Here is a 14815-nt window from a genome sequence, read left to right on the forward strand (position 1 = left end):
AGGTCTAGAAGGACAAGAGCAGAGGAGAGAGAGTTAGCTTTAGCAGTGCAGAGAGCCTCCGTGACACAGAGAAGAGCAGTCTCAGTTGAATGACCAAGGAGGATTCAGCAGGGAGGAGAAGGTGGCAAAGAGCTTCTTCATCTGATCACTCTTCATGACATTCTGGAGTATATGCAAATTGCCATCATCAAAACTGAGGCAGCAGACTTTGTGAAAATTAGTATTTGTGTCATTCTCAAAACTTTTGACTACAACTGTACAAGCACATCTGATTCTACTTGTCAACTAATCATCAAGCCCTTTACAAGTTGAATCAGGTGTTTTTGTCCAGGGCTACAACAAAAATGTGTGCTGTAGAAGAAATCGAGGACCGGAGTTGGGAAACACCGACATAAAGGAGCCTACATACAGGTCTGATTAGGGTTGCACAATTCCTGGAACTTTCAATAACTTCCCTGGTTTTCCCAAAATCCCAGTTGGAGGATTCCCGGAATCAGGAGGGAATAAGCAGGAAATCCACAAACCTCCAACCAGGATTTCTTGAAAACCAGGGAATTTATTCAAAGTTCCCAGAATTTTGCAACCCTAGAACTGATAGAGATACTGTGGGACGCTGTGGAACTTGTGTGTCCTGATAAATTATTGCTTTGTAGGACACACTTAACCCTGCCAAATAAATTGATATCCATTTTTATCAAGCATTATGATTTCTATAAAAAAGAATTGCTGTAATTGAACACTACACAGGGAAAATTGTTATAAAGGCAAACTTACACTCACAGGCATGTTTATTAGGTACACCCATCTAGTACCGGGTCGGACCCTCCTTTCCCTCCAGAACAGTCTGAATTCTTCGGGGCATGGATTCTACAAGGTGTGGCGGTCAAAAGCTGATTAATTTATATCAAGGGACCTAACGTGTCCCAGGAAAACATTCCCCACACCATTACACCACCGCCACCAGCCTGTACCATTGACACCAGGCAGGATCGGGCCATGGACTAATGCTGCTTACGCCAAATCCTGACTCAGGAACTGGGATTCGTTGGACCAGGTGATGTTTTTCTCCTCCTCAATTGTCCAATGTTGGTGATTATGTGCCCACTGGAGCCGCTTCTTCTTGTTTTTAGCTGATAGGATTGGAACCCGGTGTGGTCGTCTGCTGCAATAGCCCATCCGTGACAAGGACTGACGAGTTGTGCGTTCTGAGTTGCCATTCTGCACTCCACTGTTGTACTGCACCGTTATTTCCTGTTTGTGGCCCGCCTGTTAGCTTGCACAATTTTTTCCATTCTCCTTCGACCTCTCTCATCAATGAGCTGTTTTTGCCCACAGGACTTGTTTGTCGCACCATTCTCCGTAAACCCTAGACACTGTCGTGCGTAAAACGCCCAAGATGCCGTCTGTTTCATACCACGCTCAAAGTCGCTTAGGTCACTCGTTTTGCCCATTCTAACATTCAATCGAACAGTATCTGAATGCCTCGATGCCTGTCTGCCTGCTTTATATAGCAAGCTACGGCCACGTGACTCACTGTCTGTAGGAGCGAACCACTTTTGTGAACGGGGTGGTGTACCTAATAAACTATATTTTGTATTAATTTAAAAATTATTTAACTTAGTGAGGTAATAGAGCGGAAACTGCAATATACAGGCTATGTGCTGTTCACCCCTTCCTGTGCTCACCAGTCGCTTGGCCTCATCAGTAGTTTACTAGTTACAGTGAGTTGCATTTAACTTGGTGCATTGTTAAAAAGTCTCATGTAGGCAACAGTTTGTGACATTGACTGAAAAGTCTTTCAACGTTCAAAAATGATTTTACCATACAACAACAATCCAGCAGTCATCAATGAGGCTTTCTTGGTGCACTGAGGATGCTTCAATTTCTGCAGCTTGTTGACGAGACTTTACATCTCCCACCTAAAAGTACAACACATTCATGCCTTTGATTACAGACTGTGTAGATATAGTCACATCCTGCCTGCCTTAGAGGAAATGTACCTGCTCTGCTCTGCACAACTGTTGCGGTATAGTAGGTTGTTGTTATGATGATTGGTCTAATAGGCTATAGCACAGTTGTTTTTTATCCTAAATAAAAAACTGTCCAGCAGTAATTCAGATTCAGCACTATGCTTCAGAGGAAACCGTCAAATGTCTCAAACAAAGACCCAAAGAGCAAGACAAAACCAAAGGTGAGATCTTTTAAATGTCAGGTTTTTTGGGGGTAAAATCTGCTTTTCTATTTGCTGCTATCCAATGTAATAACAAAAAGCAACATTTTATACACTACCGGTCAAAAGTTTTAGAACACCTACTCATTCAAGGGTTTTTATTTTATTTTTACTATTTTCTACATTGTAGGATAATAGTGAAGACATCAAAATGATTAAATAGCACATATGGAATCATGTAGTAACCAAAAAAATTTAAACAAATCAAATATATTTCATATTTGAGATTCTTCAAATAGCCACCCTTTGCCTTGATGACAGCTTTGCACACTCTTGGCATTCTCTCAACCTGTTTGGTTACTACATGATTCCATATGTGTTATTTCATACAATGTAGAAAATAGTACAAATAAAGAAAAACCCTTGATTGAGTAGATGTTCTAAAACGTTTGACCGGTAGTGTATGTCTTTAACTGGTTGGGCATTTTGTTTGACATTTTTAAAACTGCGTGTATTACAATAAATTGAAATGGGCAAAAAAACCTAGCTAAAAAACATTAACTGACATGGGATAGTTGATCTGGACATTTCTGATGTTACAAATAGATCTCCAAGGTCTGCAATGACTGACATGACAAGAAGAAAACAGCTGATGCACTACCCAATTTTAGCCAAACTTTCTTTTTTTGTGTGGGGGGAGGGGGGATTCCGCACACCACTGCCGACCCCTCGTGCCTCCCCTAAGGTGCTCGCCCCACAGTTTGGGAACCACTCTGCTAGAATAATAAAATGCATAACAATAACAATATTATACATAACACGAATACAACACTGAACAAATAAAGTAGCAAAATAATAACATAAAATACTATAATATTCAATGTATTCATTGGGATTTAGCATAAGAGATACATTTACATGACATCAATTTATGGAAAATGGCCAACCATAACTGATACAAACCTCATTAGCTGCAGTGAAGCTGAGCACCACTCAGCACTCACCCATTACCATACAGTAATACTCATAATGCTCATGATATCAGAGTCCAAACTGAATCTGCAGTTACATCATCAAATCCAATCCTAAACAAATACAACATTAGATACAATTCAGTACAAAAAAGATCAAGAAAAATCTCAATCCAGTGGATAAAATGCCGTAATAGAGCCTGATGGTAATACAGACAGTACTATGTAAATACATGACCAGAGGAACAGCAGATTAGATGGTTTACAGGGTATAGGCCTACAGACATGACTGCTCTGAGTTCTACATAAACACTGCAGCCAGACAACATGTGTCCTGCTGTTACCATCCAAAACACATTTTAATCCGTTAATCTCCCATCTCACCCAGCGCTCCACTAGCTTTGGCCGATTTGACACCTTCAGACACCAACCAGCCCCAGTGAAGCCAGAGGAAAATGGCAATTCTTTGGTACGTGAAGCATCTGTCTGATTTTGTTAGCTACTTCAACCAGTAATTCCTTATAAGTGACACTGTAAACTTTCTTAATTGTTTCAACATTAGTTTTCAACATTTGTTGAAATATTTTTTTTTATTCAAATTAAATTGATTAATGTTTCAAGTCAGCAGGGCTGACTCAAGATTTTTTAAACACTTCTAACTTTGGGCTTTGTATGCTGCTGTATCGTAGTTTAAGCATGTCAACTATGTAACAACATGTGTGTGTTAATATGTGTGTAGTTTGCAGAGGAAGAGCAGGTTGTCAGTGGTGACCAGACCAGATCAGGAGGTATAGGGAAGAAGATGAAGGCCATCTCACTTTTGATGAGGAAGAGAATGGGCAGGAATTATACCAAAGCCCTGTCAGAGGAAATGGTGAGTAAGCGGATCACGTTGTGTCATACAGATCAGGCCTCAACATTCAGTGTACCACAGACCTTGGATAAAAGCCAAAAGAGGGAAATTAAAGTTTAACGAAAAGAAAGCTGATGTCCAAATGCAGAGGTATGGGCTAGTATGTAGAAAATTAACAGTAACACCACACAAACTGTAGGAACAGACCCCCTGCGTAATAAGGATCAAGTCCATTCTTCTATGTAGCAAAATAATTGAGCAACACATGAATGAACAATAGAATCCCAACAGAACTGGAACCTTGGAAGTGTACAGAATGATAATACAGTGATAATACAATACAGTGATAATACAATACAGTGATGATACAGTGCATGGCTTCTCAGGAGGATCCTCAGGAGGATGACATGTAAGGAAAGGAGGATTATACTGTAAATTATGACGAACAAGCAGTGCGTGCGTGGGTAAAATCACTGGGGAAGCCAAGCCAGAAAAAGAAAGCCATATTACAACCTATGTGTTGTGATAATTGCGTTGTTTGCTCTATAACCTGTTAGTTCATATGCCTTGTGATTGTGATATATAGGTTTAAGGCCGAGACATTAAGAAGATACAGTGGCAGAATAAGTTCAACCACACCTTTTTTTCTTTACGAAACCGGAGAGCAACCTCTGTCCGGTGAAGTCCACAATGTCACGTTTGTTTATAGAAGGATTTGACCAAGGTGCAGCGTGGTATGCGTACATAATCGTTTAATATATTAAACACTGACAAAACAACAAAAGCAACGTAACGTGCAGTTCAAAAGGCTAAACATACAACAAGCCAAACTGAAACAAGATCCCACAACTAAAGGTAGGCAAAATGGCTACCTAAGTATGATCCCCAATCAGAGACAACGATCGACAGCTGCCTCTGATTGGGAACCACACCCGGCCAACATAGAAATACATAACATAGAATTCACACCCTGACCGAACAAACTAGAGAAAACCGGGCTCTCAAGGTCAGGGCGTGACACACAAAGCATATTGCATGTATCAAACAGTTACATGACCTACAGCATGGTCAAGCAAGTTCATGTTTCCGACATTTTCGGACTACTAAACAACTATTGATTTAGAACCACAGAGAGTTACCGCAAGTTGCAAAGAAAACAGGAGCTGCCTCCACTATTCCAGCACCATTTCAACTTCAGCATCATCATATCACCTATGCTTAGTCTAATACAGTGACAACTAAAAGATACCTAAAAAGATTTAGTCCAATCAACTTAAGCTAAATATGATGTGGCTGTCCATGGTTTAGATTTCTCTGTGTGCGTGCGTTTGTGCAAGTAGAAAAAACATGTTGACTCACCCTACTTGTAGAGAAACGCCAATGCCATCCTCCTCTCTTTCATGTTGATAAAACGGTCTATGACTCTGTCATACAGTAAACGCTTTCATTTTTTGTTGTCCTAGGCTACCTGGCTAAAATGGATGCTCGCTAGCCTAACTTCCTTCCTTTCATGGGCAAAAATGTGCCAGGCCAGCTAGTTAACATTAGCCTACTACATCTAGCTACATATTTAACTTCCATCCTCTCAGGCCAGGGGCACAATGTATGCATTTATGGTTGGATCAGAATATAATCATTGGCCAGTACGGAGAATTAAGTAAAACCACAAGTCCAAATCCCTATCTCCATCCATGGCTAATTTAGGAAAGGGCCAATTTGTGCTAGTTAGCTAGCCACCAGATGACAACAACACAACAAGATGCAACAATTCAAGTTTTTTCCTGTCAATGACGTTTTGCTCTCGATGTGATGTGATTGGAGTGAAGCCAAATCTGGCTTCCCTTGACACTTTTTTTTGGTGCACCAGGACCATTCACAGTTGAGCTCACTCAGTTTAACTCAAAGCTTATTGGCTATTATTTTATATTTTTTTTGTATCAAGGGAGGCCAAATGCTCACTGGCTTCCCTTGCATTCAACGCTACGGTCGGCAAACAATGTCATACTCTTTTTGACCAGCATCAGATAGATGGCCTACACATACAGAGACAAGAGACAGAGGAGCACTGTTTCGCTTGATCTGATGCTTTCTCAGGTGAGATACATTCGACCTCTTGCGAATTGAAGGAAAAATATTTTTTCTTGGTACATTTTTTGGGGAAGCCTGGCTTCCCTTGGCATCCATGAAAGATAATGAGACAAAGACTCATTACCACATCACCTGGTCACCAAGTTATTTGTGGAGCTAAAAATAAGCACCTCTTCTCTCACAGTGAGGACCAGGGAGGTACAGTCAGAGCCTATGGTGGATTACACACACCTCATGGCCATGTCAAGTCTCAGTTATAAATGGCAAGGTAGTTCTGTGTGGATTAAGGACTCTTGGCAGAAGAGAGGAGAGGAGCTCTTCTGTGCCCTTGCATAAACTGCCTGGGATACTGAGCCGCTTTGGCACATGAGAAATTAAACACGGAATAGCTTAGAGCCCTGCCCCGACCCAGCCCTCTGATTGGTTTAGCTTTCTCCTGTTCTTCCTCCTCAACCGCCACGCTGTGAGATGAGATGAGATGGGAAGTGACAGCATAAGGAGAAAAGGAGGGCAAAGAAAATGATAAAACGTGACCTGTTCTGTTGTTTTTTACTGTGTAGGCCGACGAGATGGAGAGAGATGAAGAAGGAGAAGGGGATATTGTTAATGGCATCCATTTATTTCCAAAAGGACACAGAAAGTCCAGTCACTCTCTGGAAAGTCTCTACATTCTCAACAGTGGACACAGCTCCTCCAGTAAGCTCCTTGGGCACACAGCCAACACCTTACTGAACTAATTAAGTTCCCTTTCACTCTTTACTAATGCAATTTTAGTTTACTCTGCGTTACAGTAAAGCATGTTACACATTGTGGTTGATAAAAATCAAGTGTGGATCCCAATCTACTAAGGCATGTTGTTGGACCTCGATTAACCCAACAAGGATGCCTGACAAACATAATCACAGTCAAAAGTCTAAACTGACAATATTTCACACACTGCCATAACTTTCATAACTTAATCTTCTAATCAGCAAGTAGGCTACCATTAGACCAGCATCAACCATCATGAATAGACATTCATCGCATCAAGGAGTTGAAAACTCCCTCAGTATGTAGCATGATGTACTACAGTACCCACAATGCTCTGTGTAAAACATTTGGCTTTGTGTTTGTAAATATTGTTGTGAAGCCAAACAACATGATGTCGGTCTCCTACCAATCAAACTGTGTTGTGTGCTGCTGCCCAGGTGGGGTGACCAGTGGGTCAGACGGCTCCAGTAACAGAGACAGTCTGAGGCTGGACGAGGAGCTGCCCTACACAGGCCAGTTCTGTGGCAGAGCCCGGGTCCACACAGACTTTGTCCCCAGTCCCTACGACACGGAATCACTTAAACTTAAGGTAATTAACCTACCTGACTAAACCAGTTGTATCCTGATTCCTGACTGACTGAAATATAGCTGTGAATGTAGAAAAATATAACATATTATGATAAATTGTTATAGACTGCCTCTTTCTCAATTGTCAAACCTGTCATTCCGCACATCCTCCTGGATTTTTAAGCAGTTGAGATCGAGCCAATGTCTTGCAAAGTAGGCCTAATATGTAGACCTAATAGTAAAAGGCCCAATTCTTCTTTCAGGTTGGGGATGTGATTGAGATCATCAACAAGCCTCCTATAGGTATATGGACAGGCATGCTGAACAACAAGGTGGGAAACTTTAAGTTCATCTACGTGGACCTCATAGTAGAGAAGGTTCCTGAACTGCCTCAGAAGATGAGGACACACAGGAGAAGCAGGAGAACCCGTCCCAAAACGCTACAGGAGCTCCTGGAGCGCCACAATTTGGAGGTAGACTGACTCTCTCTCTCTCTCTCTCTCTCTCTCTCTCTCTCTCTTCTCTCTCTCTCTCCTCAAACCTGTTACAGGTTCCCTGGATTCTTTGGAAAAAATCCCCAGATAAATTGCATCTTTAGGGAACAATATGTTTCTGATGTCAACACAGTGCTAATAGACTGGTTTTAGTTGTGTTTTTCGTTATAACATGGCGACTTGCTTACCGATTGGTATTGTTTATATGTATTGTAGGAGTATGCCTCTTCACTGCTCCTGAATGGCTATCAGACAGTAGATGACCTGAAAGAGCTGAAGGAGAAGTATCTGATGGAACTCAATGTGACTGATCCTGAACACAGACAACGTCTGATGGCAGCTATCGAGTGCCTCCAAGAACCCCAAAGTGAGTCAGGGTAGTCTTCCCCCTACTTACATTTCCAGGTGGAATGCAAAGGCACTCACCCAGGCCTTTTGGCATCAGAATTGACAATTGAAACCAATAGAAACCCAAACTCCTTTAGGTGAGGCACAACAGTGTTAGTTCTGACAAAAACGGAAGCATATATATTCAGATCTCCAAAGCAGATAAGGAAGGGTATACCGTCAGCGGATGTGCTGTATCAGGGCCGTGGTATTAGGGACCCAGGTAAATAAGCTAATGAAAACAGGATACCCTTACAAAAAAATAAAATAAAATAAACACATGAGGAAAAACCCATGTGGTTTTCAGACACGTGTGACCTTTCACATGGATTTTCACGTGAACAAATCACATGTGGTTTTCATACATGTGTGAAGTTCCACATTATCATTTTTCATGACTCAGATATGTGGTTTCCCTACATTTCATGTGATATTATAAGTCTCACATGTGTGCTTTAGTAACCAGCGGGGTTAGAACCCAGGTCTCTCACAAGTGAAGCCAACGCGTTGACCATTAGACCAAGAGGGTCAACACAAATGTTGAAGTCGCAGGCCGGGCTACCTCATCATGTGACCATGAGCAAAAGCATGTCATGTCTGTTACACTTTCACATGTTCCTTTTTTGTCATTTTAATGTCAATTTTTAACTAGGGCTGTCAAACAATATTTTTTTTTTAATCGAGTTTATTGCAGGATTTGCTGATTAATCATGATTAATTGCAAATTCAGAATGTTCTCAAATTTAGCTGTAATTTAAGATTTTTTTGGTCCAAAGTAACGGTTAGCAAAATCAGGTTAATTGATAAACACACTTTCTTTAACCTCAATGTCAACTTGTTTTGAAATTGCATTGTTGTTTTTAGCTGTATAGATGATGTATTTTGGATGTTTTCAGTGTAATTTGAACGCTTTCAGATAATGTGATTAATCACAATAAAAAAATAATTGTGCACTAAAATTACAAAAAGTGAACTGATTAACCCACATTAACATGTTAAACAGGATAAATAAGGAGGCATCCGAGACGCCATACAAAAGTTAGCTAGTTAGCTACTTAGATTGGCTAAACTCATGTAAACTGTAAAAATCTCACTTTTCTTTTACACGGCAAAACTGTTCAATTATAAATACAAAATTACAGTTAAACATGTTATCTCTAGATTTTGAAAATGTAACCATGCATTGAAACCGTAAAACAGGATGAAAAAATGTGGAGACACAGAGAGCTAACTTATCTGTTCTTTTCATTGGGCTTCTTCCAATGGTCACTGACCAATGTATGAAGAAGAGAGGCGTGCGCCTGCAGCAGTAACAGTCCGAACGAATTTCTCAGAAAGAATAAATAATTATTTTTAACGCACTTGAATTATTATACTCAGGTAGGCTAAGTAACTTTTTTATAGAATGGCATTACAGAATTTGTAAGGAGAATAACACTGTTTCACTGCCACATGTCAAAGTTCGATTTTCACATCTATGTTTCTTACATGTGAAACTGCAAATTAGAATTTCACATGTGAACGGTTTTCACATGTGAACTTGCAATTCCAGATGTGAAAGTGAGATTTTCACACATGAAGTTTTCTTACATGTAAAACTGCGAATTAGATGTTCACATGGGAAAATGCAATTCCACATGTGAAAGTTAGATTTTCACGTGTGAAAGTTTTTCACATGTGAAACTGCATATCTCACAGGTGAAAACATTATATTCTACTGACTTGAAAAGGTGGTGTTAACATTTGAAATGTAATACATGTGAACATATGGTTTTACATGAGAACAACTGACCTCACGTGTCAGCTCAACGTGAAAATGGCTATTTCTGCAAGTTTCACGTTGTTGTTTTTTTGTAAGGGTAACCACCACTTACAGCAGGGTCGTTCCATATGATTTCAATCACTTTCTGACTGCACCCCTTTTGATTTAAACAAAACCTTCCATACATGTTTTCTCATGGTAGAAGTAGTCAGAAAGGGACTTTTTGGAGCTGAATGCCAAAATATTTAGAAGATAGAGGTGCTCAAAGTTGACCCATTTTGCATACCCCTTCCCTGATGACTGAAACTAAATTATTCCGCTGCTCTGTAGTTCGCTACATACTTCAGTCTGAGACTGCTATCATTGAAGTTGTTTGTGGTGATGTCAAAATGTGGGGTGTTGTACAAAACAATGTCATCAACGATTGGATCATCTCTAACCAATCATAGTATTTACATTTTACATTTTAGTCATTTAGCAGACGCTCTTATCCAGAGCGACTTACAGGAGCAATTAGGGTTAAGTGCCTTGCTCAAGGGCACATCGACAGATTCTTCACCTAGTTGGCTCGGGGATTAGAACCAGCGACCTTTCGGTTACTGGCACTACACTCTTAACCACTAAGCTACCTGCCGCTATACCCACCTGTGTTCTGGCTCTGGCCCAACCCATTGGCTCTGGCCCAACCCATTGGTTTCTGGGACCAATCAGATGGTCTAGAATACATTTCCATTCTAGAAATCGTCGGGGAGGTACTCAGATCCAGACTCATTGTGGAGAATAAACTATCGTCCGTGGATGTGGCATAGCATTTGGCCGGAGCAAGGAGTTTGCTCCTTGCCTTCATCATTGTAAAAAATAAATGGTTGAGTTTGATATAATTTGAAAGCTTACAAAACAAGGTTATCAAACTATTTTATGATTTATTGAAAAATATGTTTTTTAATAAATGAATAAAATAATGCTTTAACGTCAATTATCTAATATATATATTTTTTTTTTTCATAATATATGTTGTAGCTTAGATTTTATTTAATGCATTTATGTATGGAAGGTTTCGTTCAAATCAAAAGGGGTTCAGTCAGAAAGTGATTTAATTAATATAGAAGACCCAGTACAGAGAACAGTACAGGATAGTTACCACAAAGAGTTCAATAAAGTCACAGCAAGCAATTTAGGACAGTTACCACATACAGTTCAATACAGTCACAGCAAGCAATGCAGGACAGTTACCACACACAGTTCAATACAGTCTGTCACAAGGCTGATGTGGATGCGGTGTTGGAGTCAGGCGCAGGACACAGAAGCTTAGTTGATCCGACTTTTAATAGTCACCGGAGCAAAATTCAAAATACATCAAGCGAATACGCAAAACAGTGCGTAAAGTGCGCACGGCACTAACAAATAGTAAACTCATACACTCAACCAACCCGACAGGAGAACAACGACACACAACTACAAACAAAAACCAGAGGAAACTTATAGGTGACATAATAAAGTCGTGATGTGGAACAGGTGCACTAAACAGACAAAACCAAACAAACATAGATAACATCAAACGGTGGAAGCTAGTACTCCGGGGACGACGAACGCCGAAGCCTGCCCGAACAAGGAGGAGGAGCAGCCTCGGCGGAATTCGAGACACAGTCACAGCAAACAGTTCAAATCCATTACAGCAAACAGTGCAGGGCAAATAGAGACGGACAAAAACAGATAACTACTACAGTTGACCATTGTACTACAGATGAAGAGCATGTAATACTGTTGAATAATCCAAACTGTCTGTATTAACTGCAAGAAGTGAACTTCAGAATGTAACATTAATTGTGTTCACCTCACAGTGTGTGTAAATAACAGCATATCAGCCATCTTGTCCTGGCCATAGCTAGCTAAAGAAGATATCTTATAATATACAGTGGGGAAAAAAAGTATTTATTCAGCCACCAATTGTGCAAGTTCTCCCACTTAAAAAGATGAGAGAGGCCTGTAATTTTCATCAAATGTACACGTCAACTATGACATACAAAATGAGATTTTTTTTCTCCAGAAAATCACATTGTAGGATTTTTTATGAATTTATTTGCAAATTATGGTGGAAAATAAGTATTTGGTCAATAACAAAAGTTTCTCAATACTTTGTTATATACCCTTTGTTGGCAATGACACAGGTAAAATGTTTTCTGTAAGTCTTCACAAGGTTTTCACACACTGTTGCTGGTATTTTGGCCCATTCCTCCATGCAGATCTCCTCTAGAGCAGTGATGTTTTGGGGCTGTCGCTGGGCAACACAGACTTTCAACTCCCTCCAAAGATTTTCTATGGGGTTGAGATCTGGAGACTGGCTAGGCCACTCCAGGACCTTGAAATGCTTCTTACGAAGCCACTCCTTCGTTGCCCGGGCGGTGGGTTTGGGATCATTGTCATGCTGAAAGACCCAGCCACGTTTCATCTTCAATGCCCTTGCTGATGGAAGGAGGTTTTCACTCAAAATCTCACGATACATGGCCCCATTCATTCTTTCCTTTACACGGATAAGTCGTCCTGGTCCCTTTGCAGAAAAACAGCCCCAAAGCATGATGTTTCCACCCCTATGCTTCACAGTAGGTATGGTGTTCTTTGGATGCAACTCAGCATTCTTTGTCCTCCAAACACGATGAGTTGAGTTTTTACCAAAAAGTTCTATTTTGGTTTCATCTGACCATATGACATTCTCCCAATCCTCTTCTGGATCATCCAAATGCACTCTAGCAAACTTCAGACGGGCCTGGACATGTACTGGCTTAAGCAGGGGGACACGTCTGGCACTGAAGGATTTGAGTCCCTGGCGGCGTAGTGTGTTACTGATGGTAGGCTTTGTTACTTTGGTCCCAGCTCTCTGCAGGTCATTCACTAGGTCCCCCCCGTGTGGTTCTGGGATTTTTGCTCACCATTCTTGTGATCATTTTGACCCCACGGGTGAGATCTTGCGTGGAGCCCCAGATCGAGGGAGATTATCAGTGGTCTTGTATGTCTTCCATTTCCTAATAATTGCTCCCACTGTTGATTTATTCAAACCAAGCTGCTTACCTATTGCAGATTCAGTCTTCCCAGCCTGGTGCAGGTCTACAATTTTGTTTCTGGTGTCCTTTGACAGCTCTTTGGTCTTGGCCATAGTGGAGTTTGGAGTGTGACTGTTTGAGGTTGTGGACAGGTGTCTTTTATACTGATAACAAGTTCAAACAGGTGCCATTAATACAGGTAACGAGTGGAGGACAGAGGAGCCTCTTAAAGAAGAAGTTACAGGTCTGTGAGAGCCAGAAATCTTGCTTGTTTGTAGGTGACCAAATACTTATTTTCCACCATGATTTGCAAATAAATTCATTAAAAATCCTACAATGTGATTTTCTGGATATTTTTTTCTCTATTTGTCTGTCATAGTTGACGTGTACCTATGATGAAAATTACAGGCCTCTCTCATCTTTTTAAGTGGGAGAACTTGCACAATTGGTGGCTGACTAAATACTTTTTTCCCCCACTGTATATGTAATCGATATACACTGCAAATACACAAAGCACTGCAGATGAAAGGAAAGGCAGAGTCGGAGTCAGGAAACAACATTGAGTGATGCAAGACAAGACAAGCTACTGACAGGAAATGTCATTTTCAGAGGTGAGACACTGTGGCTTGGGTGCTGCACTAGCCTATCCATCTTGTTTTTCAAGCTTATGCAAACCTTTTCATCTTTTGAACTTCGCTTTTCATTGTAGTAAGCAAAAGTAACAGGGTCTCACAGCTTCCACAGCCTACATAAAGATTGAAACATACCAGCTACAATAGGCATATTTCGGTGCTGGGGAGAAAGAGGAAACAATGAAAAAAGTAATTTCTACATCTCTGATATTGCGGGAACATATTTGTGGCCATTACTTTTGAATAGACCAATATAAGCTCTCAAAGTCCCCATGCCCATTCCATTCCAGGTGATGGTCAGAAGGAGGGAGAGTTGAACCAGGAAGCCAAGTCCCCGACTGAGAGCGTTAAAGCGGACCTGAACGACTGCCCCAGAGACTCTGGCTGCTACATCCCTTCTGACTGCTCAGACAACAGCAAGGAGGAGACAGACATCCACCTGCCAGCACTGCACCATCATCCTCCCATGGATCAGACCTAACCACCTCCTGCAGATAGACACTCCTAAGGGCCTGCCGCACTAGCAGAAAAATTATTGTTGTGGATCGATGCAATTCACCCGAATCATGGTCTAATGTGAAAGCCCTTTTCTTCAAGACAAGAGCACTCCTTTTTGCTTTCATACTGCATTTAGTATCTGTAGCCTATGTGGCTGTCACTGCAATTGTTATGTATGAAGCTACTGTACACAATTTCCTGTTCTAGTGAGTTGGCTTGGTGGCTGATTTGTAAATGTTAATGATGATGTAACCAAAGCCTTTACAGCTGTTCAAATCACTCTGTCATTGGACCTGTGAAATCATCGCAGTAGGCTAGGCTTTGTTTTTAGCACAATGTGCAATGTCAACTTTACTGTGTGTGGGTGTACAGTACAAGAGGTGCCTGTGGAAGTGGGAGAGATTAAATGCAGGCAGGTCACCCGAATAACAAGTCAGAATTCAACGTCCATCCATGTCTGAGGAGGTCGGGAGAGGATGTGGAAACTGGCCACTAGGGGCAACAGTATGTGCTGTTACCTTTAAGTAGGTGTTGTGGACAGGGATGGCTGATGGGCGTAAGCATCTGCCTGTGGCTCCAAAGGTTGCATGTTTAAATCCAGCGAC

The 14815-nt window shown here is 41.0% G+C and overlaps 1 protein-coding gene across 1 annotated transcript; it reads left to right on the forward strand.

The window, feature by feature from the left end:
- The first annotated feature begins 2004 nt into the window (after positions 1–2004).
- Positions 2005–14815, forward strand: LOC121573592 (SAM domain-containing protein SAMSN-1). The gene is made up of 8 exons (XM_041885688.1): positions 2005–2191; positions 3530–3610; positions 3881–4015; positions 6643–6778; positions 7270–7421; positions 7663–7872; positions 8110–8260; positions 14003–14815. The coding sequence occupies exons 1-8, from the start codon at positions 2129–2131 to the stop codon at positions 14191–14193; spliced, it is 1119 nt and encodes a 372-aa protein (XP_041741622.1). The 5' UTR covers positions 2005–2128; the 3' UTR covers positions 14194–14815.

The sequence above is a fragment of the Coregonus clupeaformis genome, chromosome 9 (genome assembly GCF_020615455.1).
Source record: "Coregonus clupeaformis isolate EN_2021a chromosome 9, ASM2061545v1, whole genome shotgun sequence".
In the NCBI taxonomy this organism is placed as follows: Eukaryota; Metazoa; Chordata; class Actinopteri; order Salmoniformes; family Salmonidae; genus Coregonus; species Coregonus clupeaformis.

Bases quoted from the DNA above. Each gene is read 5' to 3' on its own strand.
- LOC121573592 (XM_041885688.1), top strand. From the start codon at position 2,129: ATGCTTCAGAGGAAACCGTCAAATGTCTCAAACAAAGACCCAAAGAGC. The intron at 4,016-6,642 runs GTGAGTAAGCGG...TTTACTGTGTAG, and splicing joins AAGCCCTGTCAGAGGAAATG to GCCGACGAGATGGAGAGAGA. The intron at 6,779-7,269 runs GTAAGCTCCTTG...GCTGCTGCCCAG, and splicing joins CAGTGGACACAGCTCCTCCA to GTGGGGTGACCAGTGGGTCA.